At 41.4% G+C, this 27,814-nt stretch overlaps 2 protein-coding genes across 4 annotated transcripts; one reads left to right on the forward strand and one right to left on the reverse strand.

The window, feature by feature from the left end:
• LOC115136660 (protein FAM118B) lies at positions 1-17,959 on the forward strand. Of its 3 annotated transcripts, none has more exons than XM_029672264.2 (8): positions 1-71; positions 5,403-5,507; positions 5,712-6,015; positions 9,605-9,832; positions 14,414-14,542; positions 14,707-15,004; positions 15,288-15,350; positions 15,634-17,959. In XM_029672264.2, exons 2-8 carry the CDS (start codon positions 5,410-5,412, stop codon positions 15,645-15,647), a joined length of 1,134 nt encoding a protein of 377 aa, XP_029528124.1. In that variant the 5' UTR covers positions 1-71; positions 5,403-5,409; the 3' UTR covers positions 15,648-17,959. The 3 variants fall into 3 exon arrangements, with proteins under 3 accessions (XP_029528124.1, XP_029528123.1, XP_029528125.1); XM_029672263.2 differs by having other exon boundaries at positions 33-315; XM_029672265.2 differs by having other exon boundaries at positions 33-315; positions 5,763-6,015.
• LOC115137755 (signal recognition particle receptor subunit alpha-like) lies at positions 16,759-26,251 on the reverse strand. The gene is given in 13 exon segments (XM_065024055.1): positions 16,759-18,980; positions 20,636-20,734; positions 21,711-21,874; positions 22,098-22,157; positions 22,160-22,280; positions 22,518-22,690; positions 22,866-22,906; positions 22,908-22,944; positions 23,969-24,087; positions 24,212-24,348; positions 24,385-24,465; positions 24,621-24,704; positions 25,780-26,251. Coding segments are annotated over 13 exon segments (1,368 nt in total). The 5' UTR covers positions 25,903-26,251; the 3' UTR covers positions 16,759-18,851.
• Between the last annotated feature and the right edge of the window lie 1,563 nt (positions 26,252-27,814).

The raw sequence follows: 27,814 nt of genomic DNA on the forward strand, positions 1-27,814 counted from the left end.
TCTGTGGTAGCCGCGTACCAAGCACATCCCTTGTCCAACTCATCACCACACACACAGACCTCCAGCAGCATGTGAGTCGACAGGTTGTGCACACAGAGGAAGTCGTCAGAAATGTTTATAGCTAAATAGATTTGCTAATAATAATATCTAGCAGGCAAAGGCACTCAGACTACGCCATGTCAAATACAACAATTGCAAATACCGGCTTTTAAAGCAGGATATGTCGGTAGACTGATATTTAACTCGCAGTTGCATGCCAGCTAACTTAACGTTAACTCGACCAAAAAAAAAAGCAACTTGTTGGGAGTTATCAGGGTAAGTGTAAATACCTGTGTGAATTTAACAAGCAAGTGTGTTTTATTTCACAGCCAGCTCAACTTTAACGTAATTCTAGATAGCCTACTGTACATTGAGCTTTTACCTGCTGGTTAGCTAACGTAACGTTAGCCAGTTCTTCCTGGCAGCGCACTTCACTTGCTTAGCTAGTAGCTAGCTAGCTATCTAACGTCAGTTGGCCAGTAACAATAAAGACAAAGAAGTATACAGTGTACTGTACAGTCAGCTAACTTTTGCTTATTGTTGTCAATTTTTTTTATTCAAATTTTGCTTTCATAAATGTACACGTCAAAAAAACACATGTTTCCTTAGTTGAAGTTTGTCAGGAAATGTCTCCAGACGGAGGACATGATCATTCTGATTTAGCACTAAGACTATTATTGCAATAATGATACAATAAATAAGCCTCAAGCACGACTTTAGCCAGCTACCGATTACGCTGAGACTGATGTTTTACTATAAAATGCAGCTATACCAAACAAAACACAGATTTCAAAGTTTAACCAACCATAGAACTCTATGCACAATTTGAGGACTACATTTAATGCTGCATATGTAACTTTTTGGGCGACCCGATTAAATTCACATAAAAATTAAAGTAAGTAATAGATCTAGAACCAATTCACGTCGTGACGTTTTTCATTACGCCATACGTCATTTTCTTGACGTACTGATCAGACAAGTTTTACATTTTTACATTTTTTTTACTTAACTAGGCAACTCCGTTAAAGAACATATTCGTATTTACATGGCGACCTAACCCAGCAACACTGGGCCAATTGTGTGCCGCCCTACGGGACTCCCAATCACAGCCGGTTGTGATTCAGTCTGGAATGGAACCAGGGTCTGTGGTGACGCCTCTGAGACTGAGATGCAGTGACTTAGACCGCTGCTCCACTCGAGAGCCCCAAAAGATATGTGTAATTAAACCAATATGGACCATTGTTTCAAATGGGAACAAATTAGTCATAGTGGGCAGAACTAGCATGGAGGTGGGCAGAGCCAAGCATGAGCTAGCGACATCCTATTGGCAAGTTCAAGCATTTATTCACATATTCCGGTTAGGGAACGCCTACTCTCAGTTTGCTTTTGCACCCCTTCTAAACAACGCCATTTTTAAAAACTGGCAAAGAATAACGTTTACAAAATGTAGTCCACTTTCTAACATATTTTAGTTTTGGGAACATAACATTGACATCAAATGTTGAATCGATGAGAACATTTTCAGAATGTCGGCCAAAATCTATCTCGTTTCATCTTCTTTTTCACTCACTACCATATTTGGCAGTGAGTGAAAACGCCAAGTGGACGCTTCCGGTGAAATATCTGTCCCATTGTTCTATCTGTGAGTGTAGTGTTTGTAACACAATATTGAGGAGAGCCTGTCTCTTCTGAGAGCATATTTATTTTAGGAGATATTACCCTTTCATTCAAGGATAAATCTATTGTTACAGGTGATAATAGAACATGTTTTGTTTAGTTTTACCTCAACTAATGCAAGTCAAGCTAGCTTACACTGCAGAGCAGCTAAAAGCTAGGCTAGGTTGAAGATACCGTTGTAGCTAGCAACCTCCACCTAACAATTATAATAATAAACAAATATCATTACCATCAAACTTAAATGGGAGGCAACAGTCATAATATAATTGGCTTAACAGCCAAAGTGTATTATTTAAAATTACTGTTAAACTAGTACTTACTTATAGAAATGTGTAATTGTTTAGAAATTGCTAGCTATAAAGCCATCACCGAAAACCACATATTTTCATCTTTTTGTAACTTCCTGTTCTCCGACGAACTCTGGCTGGACTGAAGACAAGGCAAAGTAAAAAATGAAAAACAAATCTAAGTATCCACGGAACCTTCAACCGCAAGGTGGCGTTGCGTTTTCACTCCACTGTGTCTCCATTGAAATGCATGACATCCTTTGCAATGTAACAGCGTGCTTATGTGTAATGTGAAAAGGGGTTAAGAAGCAGTAGTAATATGTTCTATGTGCTCTATTTCTATGCTTCCTGTTCTGAAGTTTAGATTTTGCGTCTTTTACTCTTGGTTTTGGTTTTGTACACCAGCTTCAAACGGTTCCTGAAAGTATATTTCACAGCGGTGGTTCAGCGGTTTACATGGTACAATGATTCTCTACACTGTACTTGCTTGTTTTGTCACATAAACTAAAATTAGGCAAACTATTCGAATTTTAGCAACCAGGAAATGGCGAAGCGATTTCCACATAGTGTGTCTTTAACAATTTCCATTAAATAAAAAATATATAAAACATTTACAGGAAGAACTGTGCAGATACAAAGTCTGGTCAAAGATAGCCCAATAGTAAACAAAGAAGGTAGCATATTTCAACCCTGCAGGCGCTACACAAAACGCAGAAATAAAATATAAAACATGCATTACCTTTGACGAGCTTCTTTTGTTGGCACTCCAATATGTCCCATAAACATCACAATTGGTCCTTTTCTTCGATTAATTCCGTCCATATATATCCAAATGTCCATTTATTTGATGCGTTTGATCCAGAAAAAAACAGCTTCCAAAAAATGCAACGTCACTACAAAATATTTCAAAAGTTGCCTATAAACTTTGCAAAAATATTTCAAACTACTTTTGTAATACAACTTTAGGTATTTTTAAACGTTAATAGTCAATCAAATTGTTGACGGATCTGTGTTCAATACAGGAAGATAACAAACCATGCTACTTTTCACGTCTTGCGCAACTCAACAGTGTTACCCAGTTCCTAGATGGCCTACTTCTTCATTGCACAAATTAATAACCTCAACCAAATTCCAAAGACTGGTGACATCCAGTGGAAGCGGTAGGAACTGAAAACAGGTTCATAAGAAATATAATTTGCCAATGAGAACTCTGTGAACAGACAGAGACCAAAAAACAAAATTCTGAACGGTTAGTCCTCTGGGTTTTGCCTGCTACGTTCTGTTATACTCACAGACATGATTCAAACAGTTTTAGAAACGTCAGTGTTTTCTATCCAAATCTACTAATAATATGCATATCTTATTCCTGGCATGAGTAGCAGGAAGTTGAAATTGGGCACACTATTTAACCAAAAGTGAAAATGCTGCCCCCTATACCTTAAGAAGTTAAACATCAAAATCAATAGTTTTTTGTTTGGCGTACATTTTAAAGTGAAAAACCAGAGTGGAATTGCCCATAGCTATCTCACAGTACTTGGTGATTTAAATATTCTCTGGGTTATCCCCATGAATGTTCTACTGTGTAAGGCTAGTGTAAGGTGAATCTGATGCCCTGCCTTCGGTAGCAATGGGGACAGTGGGATACTGCCCTGTAAGGGTGCTGTTCTATGTATGATACAGTAAACTGAGATCATGACTCTCTGTGGTCCCTCCAGATTGCATTGCACTTAAGTTATTGCTTTGATTTGATGGCATTGTATTTACAGTTGAAGTCAGAAGTTTACATACACTTAGGTTGGAGTCATTAAAACTCGTTTTTCAACCACTCCACAAATTTATTGTAACAAACTATCGCTTTGGCTAGTCGGTTAGGACATCTATTTTGTGCATGACACAAGTAATATCTCCAACAATTTTTTACAGAGAGATTATTTCATTTATAATTCACTGTATCACAATTCCAATGGGTCAGATGTTTACATACACTAAGTTGACTGTGCCTTTAAACAGTTTGGAAAATTCCAGAAAATGTCATGGCATTAGAAGCTTCTGATTGGCTAATTTGAGTCAATTGGAGGTGTACCTGTGGATGTATTTCAAGGCCTACCTTCAAACACCGTGCCTATTTGCTTGACATTATGGGGAAAATCAAAAGAAATCAGCCAAGACCTCAGAAAATAAAATTGGAGACCTCCCCTAGTCTGGATCATCCTTGGGAGAAATTTCCAAACACCTGAAGGTACCATGTTCATCTGTACAAACAATAGTACGCAAGTATAAACACGATGGGACCACGCAGTTGTCATACCGCTCAGGAAAGAGACGCTTTCTGTCTCCTAGAGATGAATGTACTTTGGTGTGAAAAGTGCAAATCCATCCCAGAACAACAGTAAAGGACCTTGTGAAGATGCTGGAGGAACAGGTACAAAAGTATCTACGTTCACAGTTAAACAAGTCCTATATCAACAAAACCTGAAAGGCCGCTCAGCAAGGAAGAAGCCACTATTCCAAAACCGCCATAAAAAAGCCAGACTACAGTTTGCAACTGCACATGGGGACAAAGATTGTACTTATTGGAGAAATGTCCTCTGGTCTGATGTAACAAAAATATAACTATTTGGCCATAATGACCATCGTTATGTTTGGAGGAAAAGGGGGGAGGCTTGCAAGCCGAAGAACGCCATCCCAACCGTGAAGCACGGGGGTGGCAGCATCATGTTGTGGGGTGCTTTGCTGAAGGAGGGACTGGTGCACTTCACAAAATAATGGCATCATGAGGAGGGAAAATTGTGGATATATTGAAGCAACATCTCCAGACATCAGTCAGGAAGTTAAAGCTTGGTCGCAAATGGGTCTTCCAAATGGACAATGATCCAAAGCATACTTCCAGAGTTGTGGCAAAATGGCTTAAGAACAACAAAGTCAAGGTATTGGAGTGGCCATCACAAAGCCCTGACCTCAATCCAATAGAAAATATGTGGACATAACTGAAAAAGCTTGTGTGAGCAAGGAGGCTTACAAACCTGACTCAGTTACACAAGCTCTGTCAGGAGGAATGGGCCAAAATTCACCCAAATTATTGTGGGAAGCTCGTGGAAGGCTACCCGAAACGTTTGACTCAAGTTAAACAATTTAAAGGCGATGCTACCAAATACTAATTGAGTGCATGTAAACTTCTGACCCACTGGGAATGTGATGAAAGAAATAAAAGCTGAAATAAATCACTCTACTATTATTCTGACATTTCACATTCTCAAAATAAAGTGGCGATCCTAAGACAGGGAATTTTTACTAGGATAAAATGTCAGGAATTGTGAAACTGAGTTTAAATGTATTTGGCTAAGGTGTATGTAAACTTCTGACTTCAACTGTATATTCAATCTCATGGTTGTCTTACAGGAGCTGAATGGCCTCTGTGGTGGCCTCTGTTGTGACTGTGAAAACCGAGAAGCGACCAGCTCATGCTGATACTCAGGATGTTGACTCCAACGCCAAAAAACCCAGGTATCAAAAACTGATATGACTAGCCTACATTTAGTACTCTGTTCCTCTTTATATGCCAATGCATTATCAATATCAGACTGGTCAGGAACTTTTTCTCATAGTTTCTGTTTTTAAACCCATTCTTTACGTTTTCAGCCTAGGTTTGAGTTCGAACAGCAGCCAAGTAAACTTGCCATGATTTGTTTAACCTTCATGTTGTCTAAGGATTTGGGAACCATCAATGGAACCATCACTCAATCTCTGCCTGCCCCAAAGGAAACTGCTGCCCAGCCTGAAGACCAAGCGGGCGCCCGAGCTGGTCCTAGTTATTGGTACAGGGGTGAGTTCAGCTGTGGCCCCTCAGGTCCCCGCGTTGCGCTCCTGGAAGGGTTTGATCCAGGCCTTGTTGGACGCAGCCAACGACTTTGACCTCCTCGAGGAAGAGGAGAGTAGGCGTTTTCAGAAGAGCCTGCAGGAGGACAAGAACCTAGTCCACGTGGCTCATGACCTCATCCAGAAGCTCTCTCCGGTAAGGCTTCCCCGCTCCTGTGCACACACATATAGCCAGATGTAGACAGCACACTGTCTCCAGCTGGTTGAGACACACCAGTGACTTTCATTGTAAACTTTCCTTTATTGGGATTTGTAATCATAGTGGGAATGACAGTGGCAAGGAGTCAGCATAGTTCAATGTTTTTATCTAAATTCTAAAATGTTTGATTCAGGTTTTTCAACCTGTGTTCTGTGTAAAAGGTGATGCCCTAACCTTAAGTACAGCACTGATGGATTACTACAACACGTCATCATGCAATTCCTTGTTTTCAAAGCCACACAAGTTGACTCAAACAGTTCTGGTACTCAGGTTAATTTAAACAGGACTTTTAAGGCCTGTTATTTGATTCGCTAGATTAAGAAATCCCCCCAGTGAATAACCTCCCATTGATTTCTCTCAATAAGTCAACGAATCAGTGGACTGTGACTAAATTACAGAGAAATTCAAAGGGAAATATTTTTTGATTTTGGTACCGGCCCGTATCCCCTTCATACCAGGTCGGGTCAAACCATAACCGGTTCTTAATACCATCTGCCTTCAGTGTTGGTCATGTCTCATTGCACCTTTCAGATTGCTTAAACGTGCTTTGTTTCAGCAGCCCACCTGTTGTCACAAAAGGAACCAACTGCCCAGTGTGGGCCATCGCTTTTATTCCAGGTTCACAATCATGCAGATCAGGTGATTACACCGCCATGGACCCTGTGGCAAATATTTTTCTGTTCTTAACAGGCGGTGGTGCGCCACAGGCCTCTGTACATGTTCAGCATCTTATCAGAACGGGGCACGCAATTGTAGCGGAACATAAAACTATTGAATAGCGAATTATAGATGTATGGCGCTTACGATATGAAGTAGCCTGAATCTCACATTTTTTAGAACCTAGTATTAGAGGTCGACAATTATGATTTTTCAACGCCGATTCCGATACCAAAAGGGACCCAAAAAAAGCCGATACCGATTAATCGGACGATTTTATAAATAAATAAAAAAAAAATATATAATAATAGTAAATAAATAAAAAATATTTGTAATAATGACAATTACAACAACACTGAATGAACACTTATTTTAACTTAATATAATACATCAATAAAATCAATTTAGTCTCAAATAAATAATGAAACATGTTCAATTTGGTTTAAATAATGCAAAAACAAAGTGTTGGAGAAGAAAGTAAAAGTGCAATATGTGCCATGTAATAAAGCTAACGTTTAAGTTCCTTGCTCAGAATATATGAGAGCTGGTGGTTCCTTTTAACATGAGTCTTCAGTATTCCAAGGTAAGAAGTTTTAGGTTGTAGTTATTATAGGACTATGTCTCTATACTATTTGTATTTCATATACCTTTGACTATTGGATGTTCTAATAGGTACTTTAGTATTGCCAGCCTAATCTCGGGAATTGATAGGCTTGAAGTCATAAACAGCGCAATGCTTGAAGCACAGAGAAGAGCTGCTGGCAAATCCAGGAAAGTGCTGTTTGAATGAATGCTTACGAGCTTGCTGCTGCCTACCACTGCTCAGTCAGACTGCTCTATCAAATCATAGACTTAATTTTAATATAATAACACACAGAACTACGAGCCTTGGGTCATTAATATGCTAAAACAAAACGTTTATTCTTTCAGTGAAATACAGAACTGTTCCGTATTTTATCTAACGGGTGGCATCCCTAAGTCTAAATATTGCTGTTACATTGCACAACCTTCAATGTTATGTCATAGTTATGTACAATTCTGGCAAATTAATTACGGTCTTTGTTAGGAAGAAATGGTCTTCACACAGTTCGCAACGAGCCAGGCGGCCCAAACTGCTGCATATACCCTGACTCTGCTTGCACAGAACGCAAGAGAAGAGAATTTCTATTTCCCTAGATAATATAAATTAATGTTAGCAGGCAATATTAACTAAATATGCAGGTTTAAAAATATGTATTGATTTTAAGAAAGGCATTGATGTTTATGGTTAGGTACACATTGGTGCAATGACAGTGCTTTTTTTGCGAAAGCGCTTGTTTTTTGCGAATGCGCTTGGCGAAGTAGGCTGTGATTCAATGATAAATTAACAGGCACCACGTCGATTATATGCAACGCAGGACAAGCTAGATAACTACACATGGTTGATGATATTACTAGGTTAACTAGTGATTATGTTAAGATTGATTGTTTTTTATAAGATGAGTTTAATGCTAACTAACACCTTACCTTGGCTCCTTGCTGCACTCGCATAACAGGTAGTCAGCCTGCCACGCAGTCTTCTCGTGGAGTGCAATGTAATCGGCCATAATCAGTGTCCAAAAATGACGATTACCGATTGTTATGAAAACTGAATCGGCCCTAATTAATCGGCCATTCCGATTAATCGGCCGACCTCTACCTAGTATGCTGAAAGTGTAAAGAGAAAGAAACGCATTGAAAAAAGGACTCTCGTAGAGTGTAGGAGAAATTTGTCTTTGGCTTCACCTTGTCTTTTAGTCACATTGTTTCCCACCGTGCACAGATGTCAATTCAACGTCTATTCCATGTTGGTTCAACGTAATTTCATTCAACCAGTGTGTGCCCACTGGGTGCTTGTTCACAGAACAGCTGAAGAGAACCGAGGCTTCTGTCCCTCATCACAAGAAGGCATCAAATACCGGGTGGGACACAGCAGTTTAACCCAATGGTATTGGTGCTATAACGAGAGCAATCCAAACAATGTAAATAACTGTGGATTAGTGCTGTGTTTTGGCCCGTAATGTCAGTTAATGAGCCTAATCTGAAGGTTAGAATCAGCATGTTTGTGACCTAAATCCTTTCCTGCTGTCGTTGAATGACCTAGGCAAAATACTAAGAACAATTATTTCAACTTTCTCTGTTTAGGACCAGGTTAGTTGAAAACAACTCAACTTTAGTGTCTCATCCGAGGCGATATCAATCTCAGGATAGGAGCATGGTACTACTTTACCTTATTTGGTCATTACATAAGTCCTCAAACAAAATGAGAATGCATTCGGTGTAGAAGTCAACAGCAGGGTGAGTGGGTAGCTAGATGCATGCTCTTGGTGATAATGACTTCCTTCCTGTGAAAAGGGATCCTGTTAGTTAATTTGCCCACTGGATCTCTAATCTCTGGACAGTCCAGCAGTCGGCCAGGCAGCTCGCTTGTGCTGTGTGCGCTAAGCTCACCTCGACAGTGCTATTCATAGCGGGCCAGCCCTTCTCCTTTGTTTTCCTACAACCACTGTCAGGTAGAGTGTGCATTCGGCGTAGCTCTGAGTAATGAGATTTATCCATTACAGACGGCCATAATCGCATGGCTACTCAAACAGCCTGCCCTCTAACTCTCTGCTCCATAGCAATTAGACTCACCGTGTACAGCAACTGTTTACATGTCCCTGCTACTGATGGAAAAACATTTTCAAGACTATAACAACCAGTCATAAATGCTTTATTGTACCTTTTAAAAACCTGAAAATGCTTTTCTAAATGGTCTCCCTCCTAGTAGTTAAGTACCAGCGGTATAATCTGTATAATCAATAGACACCCACTAACCTCTATTAATTGTGCTCCTGCCCGATCATTGCAGAGAACAGGCAATGTGCGGTCTACCTTCTTCAAGGACTGCCTGTACGAGGTGTTTGACGATCTGGAGTGTAAGATGGAGAACGCGGGGAAGCACCTTCTCCGCTCCGTACTGCAGTTGATGGAGAGTGGAGCGCTGGTTCTCACCACCAACTTTGACAACCTGCTGGAGATCTACGCAGCCCACCAGGGATCGAAGCTGGAGTCTCTGGACCTAACCGACGAGAAGAAGGTAAAAACGGATCCTTTTCCTTTTGGAAAGATCTCTATAGTCATGGCCTTGTGTTCTCTTTAGGGCCAAATTCTAAATTGTGTGTACATAATTTTCACTGCAATAACACATCATGGATGGATGTCAATTGGGGATTTACCAGAAAATACACTATATGGCTAAAAGTATGCTCGTCGAACATCTCATTCCAAAATCATTGGAGTTGGTCCCCCCTCTTTGTTGCTATAACAACCTCCACTCTTCTGAGAAGGCTTTCCACTAGATGTTGGAACATTGTTGCGGAGACTTGCTTCCATTCAGCCACGAGCATTAGTGAGGGTTGGCCGTTTAGACCTGGCTCGCAGTTGGCTTTCCAATTCATCCCAAAGGTGTTCAATGGGGTTGAGTTCAGGGCTCTGTGCAGGGCAGTCAAGTTCTTCCACACCGATCTCGACAAACCATTTCTGTATGGACCTCACTTTATGGACAGAGCCATTGTCATGCTGAAACAGGAAAGGGTCTTCCCCAAACTGTTGCCACAAAGTTGGAAGCACAGAATCGTCTAGACCAGGGGTCCCCAAACTTTTTCCTGTGAGGGCCACATAACTTTTCCCTTCTCTGATGGGGTCCGGTGTCAGTTTGTAACAGAAAAAGTGTGACGATCGTAGGGGAGCTTAAAAAATGTATTGTTTTCCAGAAAGCCACACATAACCAAATAACCCTTTCCAGGTTCTTTACAGAAAAAAAGTCAGGAAACAAATAATAACACTATTAATGAAATAAATAATAACTAAATAACCCTCTCTGAGTTCTTCACAGAAAAAACAGGAAATAAATAATAACTAAATAACTCTCTCTGGGTTCTTCATAGAAAAAAAAGCCATGGAACATTAACTTGCTGTCGTGCCATGCACAATCTTAACAGATAAAAGTTCAGCTCAGTTGTCAGAGCAGAATCTCTCTGACACATATGAGCAGTCTCTTAAAGTTCTTGTGTTCCTTCCTTATAATCCTTTTGTAGGTTCCAGTAGGCTTGTAGACACCGCTGTTTGCAGCTCTCTCTCATCAACTTCCCTGTGAAAACCACAAAAGAAGCAGGTTGAGAAACTGAACTAAGTGATACAGCACCTACACAGCACAATACATTTCACTACCAGTATGGTTGTAAAGATGGATTTTATCCCAGTAGATTTTATTATGATTATATTTGTTTATGCTCAGAATGACTCATTCAAGTCAGAAAAGTGAGCTTACCTATGTATGTTCATCAGTGTGAACTGTGGGCCTGCATCTGGCTGGTGAGAAGTTGAATATCAGGTTCCATTCTAGTTACAGCCAGTCTCAAGCACTGATGCAAATGTTCATCTGTCAATCTTGATCTCATCGGGGTTTTCAGCAGTTTCATGCGAGAAAAGGTTTTCTCGCAGATATACGTGCTGCCAAAAACTGTGGACATTTTCATTGCGTGTTTTTTGATGTTTGGATATGTGTCGTTTGGGAGGGCGGCATAGAAGTCAATGAGACTGTTGGGCTTGAATGCGTCTTTCAGAACATCACAGTTCTGTAACTCAGCCAACTCAAACTGATATGAAGGCTGGGAATAAAAATGAGCAGTTGCGCTGTGTCTTGCACGTCCGTGCTCTCATCCAGTGCTAATGAAAAAAGTCAAATTCTTTCGTCTTCTGCTGCAGCTGGGCATATACATTACTCCCGATTTCTTCAACGCGTCTGGTGATTGTACTCGCCGACAGACTTACGGCATTAAATGCATCTTTCTTCTCGGGACACACCTCCTCCGCGACAGCATCCATACATTTCTTAACAAACTCTCCGTCAGTGAAAGGCTTACCGCTTCTTGCTATCAGTTTAGCAACCCGAAAGCTGGCCCGAACGGATGCCTGGTTCAGCTGAGCTTGGCGTACAAATGTATTCTGCTGAGATAGTAGTCCACTTTTTAGCTTTGAGAGTTTGTCTGCTCGTATTTGGCCTTGCAAGCTATCGTACTTGTCTTTGTGACGGGATTCATAGTGTCGGCGAAGATTGTATTCTTTGAATACCGCCACCGTCTCTTGACAGATGAGACAAACAGCCTTTTCTTTGCATTGAACAAAAAAAAAAATGTTTGTCCACTGCAGGTTAAATACCCTGCATTCTGAATCAATTTTTCTCTTACCTAACCTTTTCGCCATTATTCCGTTTTCTCTTTGACAGGGCCGGGCCTAGGATTTTTTTTCTGGAGGCCAAATAGGAAAAAAATTCGATAGCGTCTCTGGTATTGTTCAGAGGGCCGGGCCAAATGTGCTGACGGGCCGTATCCGGCCCGCGGGCCGTAGTTTGGTGACCACTGGTCTAGACTGTCGGATTACCAGATGGTGAAGCGTGATTCATCCCTTCACTGCTCCAGAGTCTAATGTCGGCTAGCTTTACAACACTCCACCCAATGCTTGCCATTGTGCATGGTGATCCTAGGTTTGTGTGCGGCTGCACGGCCATGGGAACCCATGTCATGAAGCTACTGACTAACAGTTATTGTGCTGACATTGCTTCCAGAGGCAGTTTGAACTCAATAGTGAATGTTGCAACCGAGGACAGACGATTTTTACGTGCTTCAGCACTCTGCGGTCCCGTTCTGTGAGCTTGTGTGGCTTACCACTTAACGGCTGAGCCATTGTTGCTCCTAGACGTTTCCACTTCACAATAACAGCACTTAAAGTTGACACTTCACTAAGCTCTTCAGTACAGGCCATTCTACTGCCAATGTTTGTTTATGGAGATTTCATGGCTGTATGCTCGATTTTATGCACCTGTCAGCAGCGGGTGTGGCTGAAATAGTCAATCCACTAATTTGAAGGGGTGTCCACCTAGTTTGTCATGGAGTGTATTATTTATGCAATGCAGATATAGCCTCTCTTGCAGAAGCCACACTAGCATACCACTTCGCTATGAAGCAGTTGGGTATGAACATTTCAATTAAATTGGGATTTATCGTTTTGAAAAAATCCCTAACTGAAAAAGAAATTCCCCACAAAATTAAAATCACAGTGGAGTTATCACAAAACTACCACTAACAGGTCCCAATCATCATCATCAGAGAGTGAGACAGAGACGTGACAACCGTGAAGTCCTGTATGGCAATACTTAGAGAAGTTAAATGAGAAGGTGGTGAAATGCATGCTTTGTGAGGTGGAATTGAGCTACAGTGGGAGTACAAGTACAATGCTTAACCATTTGAACCGTTGTTGGCAGTAGCGCAGGCCCAGACATTAGACAGGCTCTTCACACCAAAGAAGTGCGATAAGGGACAGAGTGAGAAAATTATAGCGCTGATTACAGAAATGATTGCAGTTGATATGCAGCCATTGTCAATGCTAGAGGATGTCCGCTTCAGTGCCCTGATGGCATAGCTAGAACCAGACTACAAGATGCCATGTCGAAAAACCGTGACGGCCTGGATGAAGAAATTGTACAATGATTGTTCTGCAAGTACAAAGTATGAGCTCTAAGACGCCCCATAATTGGCATTAACAACATTGTTGGACAACTATGAACACGCTGTCATACATCACTGCAATGAGCCATCACATTGATGAGAAGTGGGACATGAAGCCCCATGTGCTGACCACTGAGAACATGGAGGAGAGGCACACAGCAGAGAACCTAAAAACGTCATTAACTACCATTTGTTGCTGAGTGAGTTGGGGACAGCAGTAAGATGAGCGCCGTATGGTAGCCGGAACTGCATTGGACCAGATCTGCGTTGTAATTCACGTCATTTAATGATTTTTATTCTGAATGTTTAAAGGATAAAACAAGTGCAGTTTAAACATTAAACGTTTTAAAATTGTCATATCTATTTAATAAGCAATATATTGGGCATGTATTATAAGTGGTATGCAAGTGTGGGCATTGGAACATAGGCTTTGGCCCCCCTGTGATCTTCAGACGCCATCAGAGGAAGTAGTTGATGAGACTGAGGGCATGACAGTTTAACTATACTACTGTCACAGGTTTAGGCTCACAACACAGGGAATGCTCTTGCACATAAAACATTGTTTAAGGCTTATTAAAGGTGAATTCAAGGGAACATATTTGATTCAAAGACCAACATATGTCTTCTAATAGTGTTGCCCTTCTAATATGGTGTCCTTAAACCAGAGAAAGTGGTCAATGCATTGACCTGTGAAGGTCTTTTGTCTCTGACAGAAGTAGGATGTAGTTAGTATATGGCAAGGTCAAAGTTTCAAACTTCCAACTGTTGTCAAGGTTTATGGATGAATCTATATTGGTATTTGATCAGAAATAGGAACTAATATGACAGATTTTTCCTTAAGCAGAATTTATAAACGCTCTTACCTTAGAAGGAACCCAACATGGATTGTTATTTATGTAGACTCGTTGAAAATAATTGATTGATTCACATTTAAGATTCAATTTAATGATTCACATCTATGTATTAAGCCTGCGATATTGACCATTGGGTGTGGTATTTATGCCCTGTCTCCATCAGGACTAACATTCCTGTCTGACATTAGCGGTGTCACTCCCTACCCAGTGAGAACAGGATTTGGTGTGACGGACTGTGAAATGTTTGTGTCCGTACAGGTCCTGGAGTGGGCTCAGGGGAAGAGAAGTCTGAGTGTTTTGCACATTCACGGTGTTTACACGAATCCCAGCGGTATTGTACTGCACCCTGCTGGCTACCAGAATGTACTGAGGAACACTGAGGTCATGGTGAGTGAGGCGGGCAGCCTTTCTAAATTATACCCTGGAAATGTTTCAGCGCTTAGCAGTTGCCGTTTACATTTTTTCAACCAATTTAAGACCCATTGCGTTAATTGTAGTTAAGTTAATTCTGTCAGTGTCATAATGCAAACTGAACTCCATTGGTTTGACAGAGGGAGATCCAGAAACTGTATGAGACCAAGTCGTTTGTGTTCCTGGGCTGCGGGCGCACGGTGGATGACACCACCTTCCAGGCTCTGTTCCTAGAGGCGGTCAAACACAAGTCGGACCTGGAGCACTTCATGCTGGTGCGGCGTGAGGACGTGGGAGAGTTCAAGAAGCTGCGGGACAACATGCTAGACAAGGGCATCAAGGTCATCTCTTACGGCAATGAGTATTCCGACCTGCCTGAGTACTTTGAACGGCTGGCCAACGAGATCTGCAACCGCGACGCTGTCACTAACGGCTGGGGTAAAGAAGTCAATTTCAGTGAAATTACTCACTCACTGTATGTTTAGTAATCATACTGTATCCATTTCCTACAATGGATCACTTATTAGTTGGTGGTATGTTACTGAAGTGTAAATCGTAAAACAATTATCTACTTAGGGCTTGGATCTTATCTTACGGTGATGCTACTGAGGAATTCTATTTTAGTGAGCCGAGTAGCACATTAGCCTGTTTAAACATGAGTAGCTACTTTGTTTGCGCTCGCTATTATTTGTTAATCTGTTGATTTCATTGATTTTCATAGGATCTCCCTCCCAAGAAGAACAGGAAACCCAGAATGGCTTTCATTCACAGAAAAGCCTCCAAGGTTAGGATTGTGTGCTTCTTTGTCGGTGCTCGCATGCAAGAGGCATTTCCCTAAATCCACTTAATTTCATCCTGTTAGAATATACCTATTTATTAAGCTTATATCCAGGCTTTTAGAATATACCTGTTTATTGTGCTTATATCCAGGCATTTCATTAGTGAAAACCTCCTTGGAATTCATACCCCTTACACACAAGTGGCTTACCTATAATCCATGGCAGTCTGTGGTAATATACAGCTGTTGGTCCTCATATTTTATTTCTTCTCCTTCTCTTTCTGCCCAGACTATCCTTCTTGACAGGCACAAAACAGACAGGAGTATCAGTCATTTTCATCCACAGTTCCTTCAGTCTACTTCTACTCAGGTTTCATTGGATCTACTACTACTCCGCCAGGCAAATATGGGCCAGAAGAGACCCATGTTACTATTCTAGTCACCAACTTATTGTTTTTATTTTAATCTTTACCGGTTGTCATGACAAAGGGAAAGACCCAGCAGGAAAGTAAACTTTTAAAGCAGCTGGCAACCCAATTAAAGTGTTTCCCTACACCTTAACATCTGGAACAAGATGTTGGAAAGGGCAATGGAAGACTGATGTAGGGATGACATAAGGACAGGTCCCTGACTTGGATTCTAGCTCAACATAATTTGTAAATGAATCCTGTCCTGAATGAATGGCTGGAGAGTCCTGAGGACCTAGCTATGCTAAAGACTCCCTGAATTTGAAGAGAAGCAGGCGTGGCAAAAATGTAGCACAACATATCCACATCAGAGGAGGCTGGTGGAATGCGCTATAGGAGGATGGCTCATTGTAATGGCTTGAATGGAACTGGGTCAAACGTGGTTTTCATATGTTTGACACCGTTCCATTTATTCCAGACATTAATGAGCCTGTCCTCCTATAGCTCTTCCCATCCTCCCCTGTTTAGGATCAACTATGCGGTCCTCTTATGAAACTGTCAAGTCTCAAAGCATACAGCATCAATAGATGTTAACTATGTAGTCTCTGAAAATAATGCTTGCCATGCTAACTTGAAAGCAGCTTGTTAAATCTGTGAAGCATGGTAACATGTTGAAAGGTTTTTGAGAATCTTGTCTGCAGGTTCAGCAGTGACTTAGATGAGGCATCTTTAGAGTAACAATCACTTGGCCACTCATGTGCTGAAAAAAATAGTATACTGTCCTTTATAAGGCTTTTGGATTTTTAATACTGCATGTTTTGTGAAATCTGTAGGTATTTGTGCTTTAAAAAATAAATAAAACCTTTGGTATCATACAGTGCATTTGGGAAGTATTCAGACCCCTGACTCTTTCCACATTTTGTTAGCCTTATTCTACAATGGATTAAATATTATTTCTACACACAATACCCAAAGCAAAAACAGGTTGACAATTTTGCAAAAGTAAAAAATAATCTTATAGGTATTCAAACCCTTCACTCAGTGCTTTGTTGAAAAACCTTTGGCAGCAATTACAGCCTTGAGTCTTCTTGGGTATGACACTACAAACTTGGCACATCTGTATTTGGGGAGTTTCTCCCATTCTTCTCTGCAGATCCTCAAGCTCTGTCAGGTTGGATGGGGAGTGTCGCTGCACAGCTATTTTCTGGTCTCCAGAGATGTTCGATCAGGTTTGGGCTCTGGCTGGGCCACTCAGACTTGTTCCGAAGTCACTCCAACGTTGTCTTGGTGTCATTGGCTTGTTGGAAGGTGAGCCTTCGCCCCCAGTCTGAGGTCCTGAGCACTCTGGAGCAGGTTTTCATCAAAGATCTCTACTTTCCTCTGTTCATCTTTCCCTCGATTCTGACTAGTCTCCCAGTTCCTGCCGCTGAAAAATATCCCCACAGCATGATGGTGCCAGGTTTCCCCCAGACGTGATGCTTGGCATTCAGGCCAAAGAGTTCAATATTGGTTTCATCAGACCAGAAAATCTTGGTTCTCATGGTCAGTCCTTTAGGTGCCTTTTGGCAAACTCGAAGCAGGCTGTCATGTGCCTTTTTACTGAAGAGTGGCTTCTGCCTAGCCACTACCATTGGTTGAGTACTTCTGGAAGGTTCTCCCATCTCCACAGAGGAACTCTGCAGCTCTGTCAGAGTGACCATTACGTTCTTGGTCACCTCCCTGACCAAGGCCCTTCTCCCCCAATTGCTCAGTTTGGCTGGGCGGCCTGCTCTAGGAAGAGTCTTGGGTGGTTCCAAACTTCTTTCATTTAAGAATGGAGACTTGTTTTCTTGGGGAGCTGCAATCCTGTCTGAGCTCTATGGACAATTCCTTCGACCTCATGGATTGGTATTTGCTCTGACATACTGTCAACTAGGACCTTATAGACAGGTGTGCCTTTCCAAATCATGTCCCATAAATTGAATTTACCACAGGTGGGCTTCAAGTTGTAGAAACAGCTCAAAGATCAGGATGCATCAATTGAGTCTCATAGTAAAGGGTATGAATAGTTATTCACATAAGGTCTATTCATCTTTAAATTAGAATATTTCTAAAAACCTGTTTTTGCTTTGTTTTAGGGTGGAGATTGAGGGAATGAAATCAATTTTAGAGTAGGGGTGGAAAAGTCTGAATACTTCCCGAATGCACTGTACACCAGTTGCCACTCGACTCTTCCTGTTGCAATACTTTTCCATGTTGGCAAAATATGACATTTTGCCTTTGTTATCCAGACCACACTATCAACATTTATGTTCCAAAGTTGGAATTGGAAAACGTATAAACATAAGCTGTAGGTTACATAACAAAATCATAAGTTGTTACAGGCTATCATAGCAGCTTTATTTAGAAATGTTTACGTTCTCAAATTGACATATGGGACTGGAAAAATGTAAGACTTGTCATTTTGACCCTTTTATTTTGTTTTCAAAATGACAAAGGGGTAGAAAGCTGTTGTCCAGAGACCTTTGACGTCTCTGGACTTTTAACCGCAAATGTAATAACCCATGTCTCTTCACCAAATTGAACTCTCCAATTCGGAGGAAGAAGGGGGCATAGGGGTCCATCATGGAGAGCGAGAGAAACGAGTTAATGTTGTGCAGGCTTATTGATGTTTTCAGCAGACAGTCACCTCTGCAGTGGTGATGCTTCAGGGAGACGGGATGGGCACTAAGCTTTACTCAGGGACAAGGGTGGCTGCTGAAACGTGTCACCTCCAGCAAGCATTCATACCTGCCATTTTCTTATTGAAGTGAAGGGGAAAAAGACAATGCGATGGAAATGTCTCTTGTTGAACTTCACCGCATCATTTTAAAGCTAAACAAAATTGAGGTACTTTAAACTGTTGGTCCAAATTCAAGAGATCTTAGTGCAATGTTGCTTAAAAAGTCAACAACCGCCCCGTTCCCAGACGGAGCTGGGAGGAAGCCTGTGAGTTTTGTGTTTGGTGCCATGTGGAGGATCATAGTTAGGATGTGAACTGCAGGACCAAACATCTCAAAGCGCAGTGTTTGTGGTTGGCTTTGTCACGATGGTGGTGAACATAGATGCAGGCAGCAGCCACTCAGGCCTTCATAAGGGCGCCCACCACAGCACGGGCATTGAGGCTCCGCAGGTCATTGTAGGTCTGCCCCGTGCCGACAAACACAATGGGCTGCCCTGTGATGTAGGTCATTGAGATAGCAGCGCCAACCTGAAGGGAGGAGTGACGTCAGCTTTGCAACCACAAACCACGCAGACTTCTGTTCTTACCGATTAGGATGTCATTAAAAGCTTTGACTTCCATCAAACAATTGTCTCAAAACTATGACACTGTTAACCCATAAAGGTAAGCTGGGGGGGGGGTTCTGAGCTATATGGAATTGTTTTAAGATGGTCAGACCAAGGATGAGTTTGAATTTTAAGACCCTTTGAAGTATAGCAATATATACAGTACCAGTGAAAAGTTGACTTCTAGGGTTTATTTATTTTTTTACTATTTTCTACATTGTATGAACACATGTTTTAAATCAAAGTATTCACCTTTTGCCTTGGCATTCTCTCAACCAGCTTCATGAGGTAGTCACCTGGAATGCATTTCAATTAACAGGTGTGCCTTAAGGTAATTTGTCAAATGTATTTCCTTAATGTGTTTGAGACAGTCAATTGTGTTGTGACATTGTAGGGGTGGTATACAGAATATAGCCCTATTTGGTAAAAGACCAAGTCCATATTACAGCAAGAAAAACGACAGTCCATCAGGAAAATTACAAAAACCATTAAGCGCTGTGAAACTGGTTCTCATGAGGACCGCCACAGGAAAGGAAGAACCGGAGTTACCTCTGCAGCAGGACAAGTTCATTACAGTTAACTTCACTTCAGATTGCAGTCCAAATAAATGCTTCAAATAGTTCAAGTTAGACACATCAACTGCTCAGAGATTCTTCATGGTAAATTTCTGCAAAGAAACCACTACTAAAAGGACACCAATAACAAAGAGACTTGCTGGGCCAAGAAACACGAACAATGGACATTAGACAGGTGGAAATCTGGTCTGACGAGTCCAAATGTTTGGTTCCAACCTCTATCTTTGTGAGACGCAGAGTATGTGAATGGATGCTCTCCGCATGTGTGGTGCATACTGTGAAACACAGAGGTGGTGGTTTGCTGGTTACACTGTCTGATTTATTTAGAATTCAAGGCGCATGGCTACCACAGCATTCTGCAGCACTCACAGTTACGCCATCCTATCATTTTGTTTTTCAACGGGACAATGATCCAAAACACACCCCCAGGCTGGGTAAGGGCTATTTGACCAAGAAGGAGAGTCATGAGGACCTGGCCTCCACAAACACCTGACCTCAACACAATTGAGATGGTTTGGGATGAGTTGGACCGCAGAGACAATGAAAAGCAGCCAACAAGTTCTCAGCATATGTGGGAACTCCTTCAAGACTGTTGAAAAAGCATTCCAGGTGACTACATCATGAAGCTGGTTGAGTGTGGAAAGCACTCATTAAGTCAATGGGTGGCTACTTTGAAGAAACTCACAATATATTTTGGTTTCTACATGATTCCAGGTGTTATTTTATATAGTGTTGTCTTCACTATTATTCTATAATGTAGTAAAAATAAAGTAAAACTTAAATGAGTAGGTGTGTCCAAACTGCCTGGTACTGTATATATATTTGATTATTTTTGTCCTTACTGCTATTAGTCCATACAAATTGATTAAATAACAGACTCACTACATGGAACAGATGGTCCCAACAAAATATAAAAGTGAAGTTTGTTCTCAAGTGTCTCCTATATCTGACAGATATAAGAAAGTTCAGGAAACTTGTTTTATTTTTACATGTATTTAATGGCATACAAACCAATGGTGTCAAACTTGGTGAGAACGATCCCATCAATGAGACGTGGCTTATCAGACATGGAGTGATCAGCCAGCGCCTGGTTAAATTTCACCTGAAAGTAAAGTATCGCACTCGTTATACAGTGTGGAGTGCAACATGAGACAGCTATGCAAATCAACAAACAGTTACAGTAAGCAGCAGGTAGCCTAGCGGTTAAGCAGAGTGGGTGAGTAACGGAAAGGTTGCTGGTTCGAATCCCCGAGCGACTAGGTGATAAATGTGTTGATGTGCCCTTGAGCAAGGCACCTGAACCCTAATTGCTCTTGTAAAGCTCTCTATAAGAATGTCTGCCAAATGACTTAAATGTGAAATGTGCCCTCTGTGTGACAATATTGAAAAATATAATCCAGTAAAGCTCACATTTTTATGCCATTTTAATCCTTGGATGGGCCGCCTAAGTTTTTTTCAGATCACCTAAATCCAAACACTGTAAAAAAAAAAAAAGTAAGTATTTGGGATGGAGAAACTCTTTCGGTGTAAACTTAAAACGACAAAAAAACGAAGTATGTAGAAAAGACTTTCCCCATACATGTTTTTATAATATAATCTTCGACAAGTAACAATAACCCAAATAAAAGCTAGACAGTCAAGGTGAATTGAAAATTTAGCAGAATTTAGCACTATTCATCTGGCTATTGTATTAGCAAAACACAGCATTAGCTATGGCAAATTACATAGCATTGTAGGAAACTAGCTTTAGAAGTGAAAAGTTCTCAGCTCCATCGCAGAATTACAATAAAATAGTTTAACTGCAAAAAAAACAAAAAAATAATCGCTTCGCTCCAATATTCAACAATTTTAGGAAATTGGCTTAGAAATTCTCAAATGTTTTTACACCACCAAGAGGGGGTCCTTTTTTTGATCCAGAAAAAATCCAAAAATAAAGATATAGCATAATCCAAAATAAACTCAAGAGTATTTGAAACGGATGCAAATTTATTTGGTAGTCCGTTTTTTATCTTCTAGGGATCTGAGTGTCACAGGCTGATGAAAGAGTAGGGTGTTATATGTTCTAAAAGGACTCTTACTAGCTGGTCGACAGCCTCGTTGCCCACTAGAGCCTCCCCCACAAACAGCACCAGGTCAGGCATGTTGACAGCTATCAGCTTGGCCAGGGCCGTCATCAGCGGGGTGTTGTCCTGCATCCGTCCAGCAGTGTCCACCAGCACCACATCAAAGTCCTGGTTACGGGCTGGACAGAGACGGGGAGACAAAGGAGGATTTCTTCACTTGGTTGAATGGATGTCTGGCTTGGTCTGTATACTCAGTTTGTATGTGATACATTAAGAAGCATTCGTGAACCCCTCCTGCATATCACCATACATTTAATTGAGATAAGACATCAGAGCTATTGCATACTATGGGGCTAAAATGATCTAATATATGAATGGCAAGCTGGGGCATGGTATGGTTACCATAGGCAGCGGCATCCTTCCCGTAGCCTTTCTCATAAAGCTGCACTACGGGTCGTCCTGAGGGGGGTGCAGGGAGTTAAGGCGGCGCTGGTGGGTACGCAGCTGCTCCACGGCCCCCGCACGGAATGTGTCACAGGCTGCTATCAGCACGGTGAAACCGTTCTCGATTAGCCAGAAAGAGATCTGCACACAGAGGATGGAGGGTTTCAGTAAATAAAACAACATTTTCCCTGCTGGTTTTTCTGTGGTCTGAATGGGGGCTTACTAGGTTATCTAGGTCATAGTACAGCCAGGAAAGTCCCAACCAGGACCTGGTTTGGTTAAATGGATGCAACCCAGGTTTAAAATCCCCAGCAATACCAATGTTTTCAATATGATGGTTAACAGGAAAAAAAACATTGACACACTGGTGGATCTAACCTTGGCCAGGTTGGTGGACTTGCCAACCCCGTTGACCCCACAGAAGGTGATGACGAAGGGCCTGCGCTGGCTCCGAGCCTCCAAGACGTCTCTCAGGATGTCCACACGCCGCTTTGGTTGCAGGATCTGGACCAGGGAGTCCTGCAGGGCCCCCTTTACTGTTGATGCCACAGCTAGAGAGAGGGGAGGGCTTTATCAGAGCAAGAGGTATACTCTGAACTGTTGTGCAGTGTCTTCGCATCTCTTTGGGGGAGAGAAGTCCATCTAGTTCACTTCAATCTCCACATGTAAACTCATTCTAATGTGGACTTATTATATTCTGACTGGCTGGAAGACAGTTGTACTCACTAGTGAAGGTACCCATGACTTTGCCCTCCAGTTTCTTGGCTACAGAGTTGGGAGGCAATTTCAGCTGCTACATTCTTAGCTGCAAAAACAATTGATGACAGAAAATTCAATGAATACAAGTCGACTGTGAAGCTTTTCCCTCAGGTGAACTAGGACATGAACAAATCAAGGTTGGCTAGTTATGTACACCCCCTTATGTATTTATTTGGACAGTGAAGATAAAACATTTGTCTCCATACTCCAGCATTTTGGATTTGAGATTAAATGTTTCATATGAGGCGACAGTACAGAATGTCACCTTTTATTTGAGGGTATTTTCATACATGTTTAAGCATATAGAATTGAAAGCACTTTATGCATCTACTCCCCCATTTGAAGTACATGTGGATGCTACCATGATTACAGATAATCATGAATTAATCATTAATAATGATGAGTGAGAAAGTTAGAGGCACAAAGACCATACCCCAAGGCATGCGGACCTCTCACCATTACCAATAACAAGGGATGTTAGGAGGGTATGATATTTATCCCTCTAACTTTCTCACTCCTTATTCACAATTCAGGATTATCCGTAATCATGGTAGCATCCACATTAATGTGGATGGTGGGTACGCAGCTGCTCCACGGCCCCTGCACGGAATGTGTCACAGGCTGCCATGTTCAAGAACATTATTATTTTCACCATAAGTGAACATTATTTACCATTCTTTTCTATTGTCCACAACATAATCTGTAACACAACAAACTTTAAATGCAGCTAACAAGTTTGTAACGAGATGTCATTGCATGCTAGGAATATGGGACCAATACTAAACTTGACTACCCCACAAGTGAATTATTTCAAATACGTAAGACACCTTCAAATGGAGGGACTAGATACATAGTGCTTTCATTTCTAAACGTTAAAACATATGTACGAAACTACACACACAAAAAAAATGACATTCTGTACGGTCACCTGATATGAAACATTTGACCTGAAATCCAAAATAATGGAGTATAGAGCCAAATGTAAAGTTTTAGCTTCACAGTCTAAATAAATACATAGGGGAGTGCATGTGTTAAATTGATACTGTAGTGGAGAACAGAGGAGTCCATACCGATGAGGTGGTCCCTCATCTTGTCCAGAACTGGCTCCATGTCCTCCTGGCTCAGACTCTTGGAACCCACCAGGCCCTTGAGCATCCCAAACATCCCCCCATAAGCACCCCTTTTGGGGCTAAAAAAAATCAAATGGATACTTAAGTCGTCAGGTGCAACAGGGCACAACGTCCCATTCAAAGCTTCCATTCCTTAGCCATGCTTCTTATTATCTGACATATTTAATCATCTAAGGATCTCACATTTGTTTGCTTGTGTCAGCAACTTCCACCGCATCTTCCTCGCTGGACACGTAATCCACAGCGAGCAGGTCACCCTTCATCGAGCTCAGCTGCATCCCCTGGACAACAAGACAAGACTTTATTAAGATGTGCAATTCCTATAAACTAAGCACTTCTACACCACATGGGCCTTATTTATTAAGGTACCAACTTAGCTGTACGTCATCTATGAACTTGTCAACATACGTCAGCGTCAGGATTTTTTGAAAACCCACCTGTACAAAAAAAAAAAGAAGAAAGACAAACATGGTCAGTTGAGTCCACACCATAGACGGCATGAGAAGCTAACACTGCTGTATGCTAGTATGGTATTTTCCTTCAGGAAATAGAACTACAGTGCATTATAATCACATTTCTATATGAAACTTACCACAAAAACCAGCTCAAACTCATTATCGAGTTTGTACTTAAGACTCAAGGCATCATGAGTATAGGAATTGTTGCCACTGCGTTCCTGAAACAAAAATCAGAGAAGCATTAACATTAGGCTACTCAATACCGTAACACAGATCAGAGGTTTCATCACGGAAATGTAAACATTTCTCATATGTTCTGCACCGAACAAAAATATAAATGCAACATGTAAAGTGTTGGTCCCATTTTTCATGAGCTGAAATAAAAGATCCAAGAAATGTTCCATACGCACAAAAAGCTTATTTCTCTCAAATGTTTGGCACAAATTTGTAAATGCTTGTAAGCATTTCACAGTAAGGTCTACACCGGTTGTATTCGGCATGTGACAAATAGGATATCAAATCAAATTTTGAGGTCCATTGTTGTGTCATTCATTCTCCACCATCACCTCATCTTTCAGCATGATAATGCACGGCCCATGTCACAAGGATCTCTACACAATTCCTGGAAGCTGAAAATGTCCCAGTTCTTCCATGGCCTGCATACTCACCAGACATGTCACCCAATGAGCATGTGTGGGATGCTCTGGATCAAAGTGTACTACAGCTTGTTCCAATTTTCGTCAAAATCCAGCAACTGTACACAGCCATTGAAGAGGAGTGGGACAACATTCCACAATCAACAGCCTGATCAACTCTATGTTAAGGAATGTTGCACTGCATGGTGTTCACACCAAATACTGACTCGTTTTCTGATCCAGACCACGCCCCGACCTTTTTTTTAAAGTATCTGGTACCAAAAAATGTATTCCCAGTCATGTGAAATCCATAGATTAGGGCCTAATTAATTTATTTCAATTGACGGATTTCGTTATATGAACTGTAATGCAGTACCATCTTTGAAATTGTTGCATGTTGCGTTCATATTTTTGTTCAGTAAAAATATTTGACATCTAACGTTAGCTAGCAACGTGGTAATAGCCTTGCATTTTTGGGATAATCCCACTATGCTGTGCTATTGTCATGTGGCTGGCAAAATAAATTGTGCTCGTGTAACCCCCAGTTTGTTGACGAAGTGGCGACGCTCTGGCGCATACTGAAAAACAACCATACATACACACCGCTAGGCGGCACGGAAACATGACAGCTGTCCCTTGATTTGAAAGCATCTCTTACCTGAAGGATCACGGAGCGGATCAGCGCGTTGACAGGCCCGGTGAAGGATTCTGTAACCCCGGTTCCCTGAAAACACCACAACACTATGCCTCCCTTACTGAAGATGGTGAAGAAATCCATCATCTTGCCACCATGTACACGAGAGAATATACCAAAGTAAAGAAAACAAAAACGTGAAAAGGAGAACCTTTAATTTTATTTTTTTTAAACGTCAAAAATAAGTGAGCCGACGAATCTTTTAAGTGCCTTCCACCTCGAGAAGGAAATCTAATCGGGTATACACTATCTGATGAAAAATGTCCTCCCAAGTCTAGCTACCTCCACTAAAACTGTTTCACACATCAGATGCAAGACCAGGAAATAGTCTTCTTCTTCGAGGTTTAACGGCGGTTGGCATCCAAAATGTGGTAATTACTGCCACAAACTGGACTATAATTGAAATCCATTATACTTTGTGATAAGAAAACGTGAAAAGGAAATATTTTATAAAATAAATACACCCTTCCAACTAACCCTACAGTCATTAAAACCCCACTACCCCATTCCATTACTTTAACCCTATCTGCTCCTGCACCATGCCAACAGCCTGGGAGGATGGGACTCCACCACTCAACATACCCTTTCGTGCTTCTGAAGTCAAAGCTCTTAATAATAATATTTCCTTCTTCTTGTTTTATGGTGGACTACAACCCAAAAAGGGGGATTTCCGCCACCAACTGGATGGCGGCAATGCAAATAAATAATACATAAATACATTTTTTTAAATCCATACGTAATAGTGAAACAAACTTAATCCACCCTAATAAAAATAATACATTGCCAAAACAAACAAAACTCTCCCTTCCTTCTTTTAATTATCCCATATCTTCCTTCTCAGGCTCTAGGACCTGAGAGGTTGGTACAGCTTGTGCCAATATTCCATGTAACTCCTTTGCTGAGAAATCTTTCAGCCCCAGGAACCAATCCGCCACATCCACTATGATTTCTATCTTCCTGGACCTTCTCTCTACCTTGGCAGTGCCATTAATTACAATAGCTATAAAGGCCACAATGTCCACCTTATTAAGCTTTAAAATGTCAGGATCCTGCTGGTGAAAGGCAACCCCTGCAGCCTGCAGTGTAGGCCTATTCAGCACCATGGACTCTTCTGGTGCACCATTCAAACTCTCAACCATTTTACAGCTGCTGCGTATGAAATGCTCTGTACAACCCTGCCTTTGGCCACCTCATTCTCTTTCACCCTTGTGGGGCATTCCAAAGACGTGGTTTCATGGATCCCACCGCAATCCTATGAGATTTAGGTCAGAGGAAGTTATGTGGAGTAGATTACGTTTGGGCACACAGGTTTGAATGATAGGTTGGATGATAGGGAGACATGAAACAGGTCTGTGTGATGAGTGTTTAGTGGAGGAACGGTGGAGCATGTGTTGATATTTTGTGAACTGTATGACATAGATAGGGAGAGATGTGTGAAAGGGTTAGAGAGACTGGATGGGGTTGGGGTGGTGTAATGGGGGGAGGAAAGGGGTAGGAAGTGGTGTCTAGGGCTCTATTTCACTTTTTTAGAGTAACATGACTAATGAAGAGATGCAATGTACAGTGGGTTGGCTGTGACTGGACTCACACTCCAGTACAGTAGGTGGCGGTGTATGCACCCTAAAAGTTGGATGCGATCCAACCCAGTCCTAAAAAATAATAACAATTCAAATTGATGTGGTGGCAGCTGCAGAGAATTATTTGGGTATACGCATCGGATTCAGTCGATTCAGCCAATGCCATGATTACTGTATATATGTGATGACCTTTGTATACTTGCAATGCGCAATGATGGAAAAGTACTGGGTAAATGGAGATGTACTGCTTTAGTTCTCAGGCTGAGAATTGTCTGCACCTGCTGATGGTCACGCAGGCTCAAGGCCGAGATAGTAGAGAGAGAAACCACAGTCTAGACATGATTTTCTCATTTTAGAATGTTAAGGTAGATGGTAGGCTGTCCACACATTTACATTTACATTTAAGTCATTTAGCAGACGCT

The sequence above is a fragment of the Oncorhynchus nerka genome, linkage group LG11 (genome assembly GCF_034236695.1).
Source record: "Oncorhynchus nerka isolate Pitt River linkage group LG11, Oner_Uvic_2.0, whole genome shotgun sequence".
NCBI lineage: Eukaryota > Metazoa > Chordata > Actinopteri > Salmoniformes > Salmonidae > Oncorhynchus > Oncorhynchus nerka.

Bases quoted from the DNA above. Each gene is read 5' to 3' on its own strand.
- LOC115136660 (XM_029672264.2), top strand. From the start codon at position 5,410: ATGGCCTCTGTGGTGGCCTCTGTTGTGACTGTGAAAACCGAGAAGCGA. The intron at 6,016-9,604 runs GTAAGGCTTCCC...CGATCATTGCAG, and splicing joins TCATCCAGAAGCTCTCTCCG to AGAACAGGCAATGTGCGGTC. The intron at 14,543-14,706 runs GTGAGTGAGGCG...TTGGTTTGACAG, and splicing joins TGAGGAACACTGAGGTCATG to AGGGAGATCCAGAAACTGTA.